At 26.4% G+C, this 7,179-nt stretch overlaps 1 protein-coding gene across 1 annotated transcript; it reads left to right on the top strand.

Annotated features, from left to right (window-relative positions):
* Positions 1 to 1,108: 1,108 nt before the first annotated feature.
* Positions 1,109 to 2,584, top strand: CGGC5_v003750 (uncharacterized protein; the record flags this gene model as incomplete). Its single annotated transcript, XM_066151175.1, has 7 exons — positions 1,109 to 1,197; positions 1,297 to 1,347; positions 1,400 to 1,412; positions 1,488 to 1,512; positions 2,230 to 2,264; positions 2,328 to 2,367; positions 2,427 to 2,584. 7 exons carry the CDS (start codon positions 1,109 to 1,111, stop codon positions 2,582 to 2,584), a joined length of 411 nt encoding a protein of 136 aa, XP_066009606.1.
* Between the last annotated feature and the right edge of the window lie 4,595 nt (positions 2,585 to 7,179).

Genomic DNA, 7,179 nt, shown 5'->3' with positions numbered 1-7,179 from the left:
TAGAAAAAAACCTTCTCTATAGGAGCAGAAGTAACTAGAATAGCTAAATACCTTCGAGCTGAAATAGCTAATGTAAGATATTTATAACTATTACTTTTCTAGTAAAGTAAAGGATTAATCTTTAATAATTATTAGTAAATATTAATAACTATAATTAATATTAATATATAATATATAATATATATTAATATTAAAAAAACAACTTATATCTTATCTTGATAGCCCTTTAGCTATATAACTAATATGTTTAGCTTCTATAGTAGTATTACTACTAATATAAAAGTTATTATTAGAGTTTGAATTATAAGATATATTAGAATCTGATACATCTCTAGACTCTAAAGAACTATCTTTTTTATTTTAACCCTAAATTAACATATTAGTATATAACTAGTAGATTAATATAGAATAAAAATAGTAAATATATATTTATAATTTACATTCTCTTTTTAATAAATTAATAACATCCTTTTTAATAGTAGGATAATAGTATAGAAGCTTATTATTTTCAAAATAGTAGACTTTAAATCTAGGATCTAGTATTATACTTATAATATAAAGTTTATAAGTACTTAGATTAAAGAAATCTAGTTTTCAAGGGAAATTATAGCTAATTTAGTTATTCCATTTTTTATATTATTAATTAAAATAGTACAATAAGCAGCTTATAAATTAACTAAGTTAGTTTATATAATTTAACAATAATAATAATAATAATAATAATAATAATAATAATAATAATAATAATAATAATAATAATAATAATAATAATAATAATAATAATAATAATAATAATAATAATAATAATAATAATAATAATAATAATAATAATAATAATAATAATAATAATAATAATAATAATAATAATAATAATAATAATAATAATAATAATAATAATAATAATAATAATAATAATAATAATAATAATAATAATAATAATAATAATAATAATAATAATAATTACTATTTCTATTAATCTCTCTTTTAAAGTAGTAAACTTAGAGATTAAATTATCTAGCTTTTTATATATAGTATATATAACGTACATGCATAGCGAGTCGCGCATCATAGCGAGTCGCGCACTTTTCACCACCTCTCTACTATTTTTATGTATCAATCAAGCTACATCGTACAAAATCAATCAAAACTACTCATCATCCTCTTCTTCAGAGGTCTCCCCAACTACCTGACATGTTCGTACGTTATGTCCAGTCTTTCCACAATTGCCACATCGCCGCCCGCGCGATTCACCCCCCTCTGTACGAGCACCCTCCTGACGCATATTTTCGCCTCTAGCATCAACAACCCCCTTCTCTACCCGGATCGCCTCAGCTTCAGCTGCGTTAAGTGACCCTTCAAGACGCAGTTGGGACTTTTTAGCCCTCCGGCGCTTGCTTAGTATCTCATTTGCCGTACGAAGCCCGCGGCACTCAGCTTCAACAAGAGCTAGTTTGTGCGCTAACTTGCTAATACCTTTGGCTTGCAAGTCAACAACTTCGTACAAATGTGTTGGTGAGCTATGTTGATGACTAGTAATCCTTTTCTTAAGTGAAGCAGAGCTTTGTACGGCGTCATGTGCTGTGGTTGGTGTCTTTGGGTCCCATGAGCCCTGGCTGCTTGGGCGTGAGTTGGATGGTGTTGGCGTCTTTGGCTTGAAATCCAGGCGGGAAATAACTACTTCTGGGTCAAAAGGTACAAGGCCAGCCTGTCTAAAACCAGCTCGTACGTTTCCTTCACCCATTGAAGAAAAAAAGGCTGCCTTAAAGGCAGGAAAGAAATCGTCCTTAGTAATGTGCGTAATCTGCATCCGTATCATCTTCTCGATTTCCTTGCCGTACGAAGCCTTCAGCGGACCAAAACATCCAACATCAAGAGGCTGAAGCTCGTGCGATGAATGGGGAGGCATGCAAAGAGCAATAATGCCGTGTTCGTTGCAGTAATCGTCAAACTTGGTGGATTTGTGGCTGTTGTGGCCATCAAGGATTAGGAGCCGCTTAACACCCTTCGTACGAGACTTTGTGCACTTTTCAAAATGCATTAGCCAATCTAGGCCAATCTCATTCGTAGTCCATCCATTTTCGCTAGGGTGGACGCGCCATTCGGGTGGGAATTGGCCATTGGTGTACCACGAGAGCAGGTGATATTTGCCCTTGACAATGACGTACGGAGGCAGCGCCCAGCCATCTGCACATACACCCTGAATAACAGAAACCCATTCGCGATTGCCAGGTTACTTCGTACGAGGCCTCCCATGGCGATCAGAGGTTGTAACAACTTTTGCGTGCGACAGCATTCCCATCAAGAATCCAGTCTCATCAAAATTATAGATATCTGAGTCGATGATACCGTATTTTGCAATTGTGTTCCGTACGAGCGCAAACCAGCCTTGTATAATCGTAGGATCTTCAGCTAATGCCCTCTGATAGTCGATTCGACGTCGAAAACGCATTTTCAATCGTGGTTGGCGTCGTATGAAGTTTTCTGCTCATCGCGGTCCGACACGCGTCGCGTCGCGTACGTCAACGAGACAATCGGCCATATCTCGCACGTCTTCAAGCCGCGGCGGAAATCCTCGATCGACTAGGTCGATAATTCGTTCAAGAATCACACTTTCTTCTGTCGCAGTCATCTTCATTGAGTTCGTACGCGTTTCGTGTCGTGGTAGTCGTCCGGCGCGTCGGTCGCGGAGTGTTGCTTCGGGGATATTATAGATAGAGGCTGCTTTTCGTACGGATAGTTTTGGCTCTTTTTTGATAGCTTCAACTGCAAGGATAATGCGACTTTCATTTAAAGAAGAACCCATGGTTGTACGTGGAGAAAAGTTGTTGTAAAGGTGAAGGGTGTAGAATTGAGGAAAAGTGCGCGACTCGCTATGATGCGCGACTCGCTATGCATGTACGTTATATAATAACCCTATATTAAGGTTAATATAAAGCTTAGATTATAAATAAGTATCAAGCTTTAAAAAGACTAAAAATATAGATTCTAAGTCTTTTAAAGCTTTATACTTACTATTAGTAATACAACGTTTTTTAAACTCTAAATTACTAGTATTTCTATAGATATAATTTGAAGTAGGGTTAAACTCTATAGTAGTAGAAATTATTCTATATATAGATTTCTACTTAATCTTATAGTCTAATATTAATTAGTATATATTTCCATAATTTAAGTAAATACTATAATACTAACTTACTTATAGGGATAATTTTCTTATTAAAATTAAAAAGTAGAGTAATTTTATTTTTAGCTCTATTAATACCTTCTAATAAAAGGTGTTTTATTCTATCTATATATTTAACTAATATAGTTATATATTAAATTTACTTCATACGGTCTATTTAAGTCAGTTAATAAGTTATATATATTAATATTATATATAATATAATAAAATACTTACTACTTAATAGATTATATTTTAATTCTTTATTTTCTTCTGTAGCAAAATTATTATTAATTATAGTAATATTATTATTAGTATAATTAGATAATTCCTCTTTTATACTAGAATTAGATATAAAACTCTATGGTATATTTTATACTACTAAGTTAATTATATACGTAATATATGTAATATTATTCTTAAAAAGGTTATTATAAGTTTCCTTATAATTAGCTTTAAAAGACTTAATAAAAGTAGTATTACTATATATATTATCTCTAGTAAAACTATATATAACTGGTATATATACATAATTAATAATATAATTAACTTACCTAAAGAAATTATAAATAGTTAAGTTAGAATAAATACTTAAACTATCTATTACTTCTTTATAAGATAAAGACTAGTATAAGCTTTAGCAAGGTCTTTAAATACTAAATATATAGTTAGTATAATGTAATTAATTAATAATAATAATAATATCTATAGTTGATACTAACCTATAAGCTTATATATAAGCTTAAAATCGGTATTAATATAGCTTATGATGTTACCTAAAAAGGGATTTTAGGATTTAGAAGTCTAAATATCTGAAACTAAGGAAAATCTTCCTAAAGTTTTAATATTTTTTTAGTAAATTTAGAATTAATAAGGGATAGAAATCAACTATAAGTAGAGTCTACTAAAGCCTTTATTTTCTTTGAATTAATTATAAGAGTAGAGCTATTATATATTAGTATTATAATTATTAATTATAACTTATAATTAAAAACTTACTTATTATAATAATTTAATAACTCTTTAAAAGAATTAAATTTTATAGTATTAGATATTAGATTTTGTAATAGAAAATAACTTACTATCTTTATATAAGCGTCTTCTTCTATAGAATTAGAAATAGTATTATTATAAGGTTTTTTATTACTATTAGTAACCAAGACTCTCTATCAGGTAATATATCTATTTCTTTTGTTAAAGTATTAATATTAGTATATTACTTACTTAATTAAAAGGCATTATTATATATAAATAAATACTTACTTTTAGATCTAGTTAACTTAGATTTTTTATTATAAGCTATAGTTAGATAAGATTTCTTATAATATCTTATAAAGTTTAAAGTTAAAAGGCTTTTAACTTTAATAACTTAATCTTTATTATATCTAATAGTTAAATAATTAGTATAAGTATAATTAATACAACTAATTATATATAATTATAAAAAAGATAAAATACTTATATAGTATATTTAACTTATATATATATTAGCAGTCTAGTTAACCTATATAAATAGGTATTATAGTTCACTTTATACTTTTTTTTATAATATTAAAACTTAATAGCAGCACTTTAACTTATACTTAATCTTAATAAAGTAAATAAATAGATCTTAATATAACTACTTATTAATACTTAGCTTAACTTATCCTTAGTAGAAGAAAGTAAGTAAGGAAGTAGTAGAGCAGTAAAACGTATTAGTAAGAGCGTTATTTATATTATTATAAAGGCGTTATTTATAACGTAGAATACTAATAATACTTATAGCTAATATAGCAAAAGCTTACTAATAGCTTAAACTTATACTTAAAGGTATAAATTTAATAGTATGACTCTTTATATAGCTAAAAAGGTTCTTGTAGCTATAATATAAGAACTTAACTATTTAAATAAAGCTTTAAGTTTATTCCTTATATCCTCCTATATATATATTAACTATAATATCTTTCCCCCTTATTATAATTATATATAAACCCAGTAAAGCTATACTAGTTAACTTAATCTATAAAACTAAAGTTAATAAAACTAAGGGCTTTAAGTATAATAATCTTCTCTATATTAATAAAAAGATTTTACTTGAATTTATTTAGAAGTACTTACTTAAGATAGCGAATAAGTATAAAAAATTAAAGTTATATAGCTTTAAGGCTAATATAGAAATAGTTAAAGCTATTAATAATACTTCTAATACTTATAACTACTTTATAGACTTTTTTAAGATAGCTAAAGTAGCTTAAAAGCTTAATAAGTTGAAAAGGGTAAATATATTAAGAGTATAGCTAATAGTAGTAAGACTCTATATTAAGACTATATAGTAGGGCAGAAGATATTATCTAAATAGCGTAATAGTATAGAGGCCTTAGAGCTTTTACGCTTAGTAGAGCTTATAGTATAGATATCTAAATAGTAGAAGAGACTTAGAAGATAGGTATAAATTAAATATAGCGTAAAGGGTAGGTATATCTTAGAAGAGCCTTAGAGATAGAGGTAGCTAGAGGAAGATAGTTAACTTATCTTATTATGATATTTAAAGTCTAATAGAGGAGCGTAGAGGTGAAGATAATATCTAAGTCTGAACTATAGTTACATAACTTAAAAGTTAAGAACTTTACCTCTTTTTATATATCTCTTAGGTCCTTTATATACTAAAAAGAAAAAAAACTTAATTAACTTTACTTTATAATAGCTAATCTCTCTACTAATTCTTTTTTAACTTAAGTATAATTATAATTTTCTCTTTAGGTCTATGTAGCTTACTATATATTAAGTATTATCTATCTATTTAGTATACTTAGGATTGAGAAAGTATCTTAAAGCTATATAGCTTAAGCTATATCTTTGGTTAGGTTATCTTAAGTAATAAAGAACTACTTTAAGGTTAAATTACTAAGTTTATTTATTTAAAATAGCTTAAGCTTTGTAACCTTTTTTCTAATTTTAATATAATATAATTGTCTTTACTTATTCTCTATTTTATCCTATATATTCTTAACTTTATCTAAGCTTTATTTCAAGTAATCTTTTTTCTTAGTATTAAGAATAAAATTTAAAATATTAAGGTTATTATTATAGATAATATCTTTAGTTTAGTTAGTTATTAGCTGAAGGTTTCTATTTCCTTCTTTAATTCTAGTTAGTTTCTAAGTAACTAAAGCTAAATTAAGAAAACTTCAATTTAAGCTTAAACCTCTTTAGTTATTTAGCTCTTTACTTTGTTAGATATCTTTTTATAAAGTAGTTTTATTAGTTTTTAACTATTATCTTACACTTTATTTTAATTTTACTTCTAAGCTTTTAATTAAGCTACTATAAGGTCTTAATTCTTTAGTTATAAGTTTAAGTTAATAGTTAAAAAGCTTCTTATTAAGAAGCTTTAATATTAAAGTCTCCCTCTTAGAGAATATATTTAATAAAATCTATACTATATAGCTTATACTCCTATATATCTCCTTTTAATCAGATCTAAAGCTAAAAAATAATAAAACAAGTATAATTAATAAGTCTTTAAGTTTTTAGTAAGGCTTTATAAATTTTATATTAATTATAAATTATTTTAACTGTAACTTTAAAAGAGGTTTCTAATATCTCTCTTTTATTTATATAAATAATATTTTAAGTATTATTTAAGTAGAGGTACAAGCTACTATATTAATTAACAATTAAACTTATATAATACTCTCCTCTATTACATTATAAAAAGATAAAGAAGTAGTATAATATAAATATATTCATTAGAATTCTATAAAATTTCATAATAAAATCTTTATAGAAAAGTATAAAGATAATAAGTACTTTGATATAATATTTTTATATAATATGTTCCATAATTAAATTATAATATATTTTAATATATTTCTCTAAAAAATAGTTTTTTTATAAGAACTTAAATATATTATAAAGTTCTAAGAAGTATCTTTACTATATAAGCTAGATCTCAAGCTTTTAGTTCAAGTTATTTTAGTTATCTTAAACAAAACTATTTTCTCAACGTTTAGTTAAAGTTATATTAATAAAGT

This window comes from Colletotrichum fructicola (genome assembly GCF_000319635.2).
Source record: "Colletotrichum fructicola Nara gc5 chromosome Unknown KSG_Nara_v1_contig02, whole genome shotgun sequence".
In the NCBI taxonomy this organism is placed as follows: domain Eukaryota; kingdom Fungi; phylum Ascomycota; class Sordariomycetes; order Glomerellales; family Glomerellaceae; genus Colletotrichum; species Colletotrichum fructicola.
The sequence above is the reverse complement of the archived record's forward strand: the minus strand, read 5'-3'. Positions and strand labels throughout refer to the sequence as shown.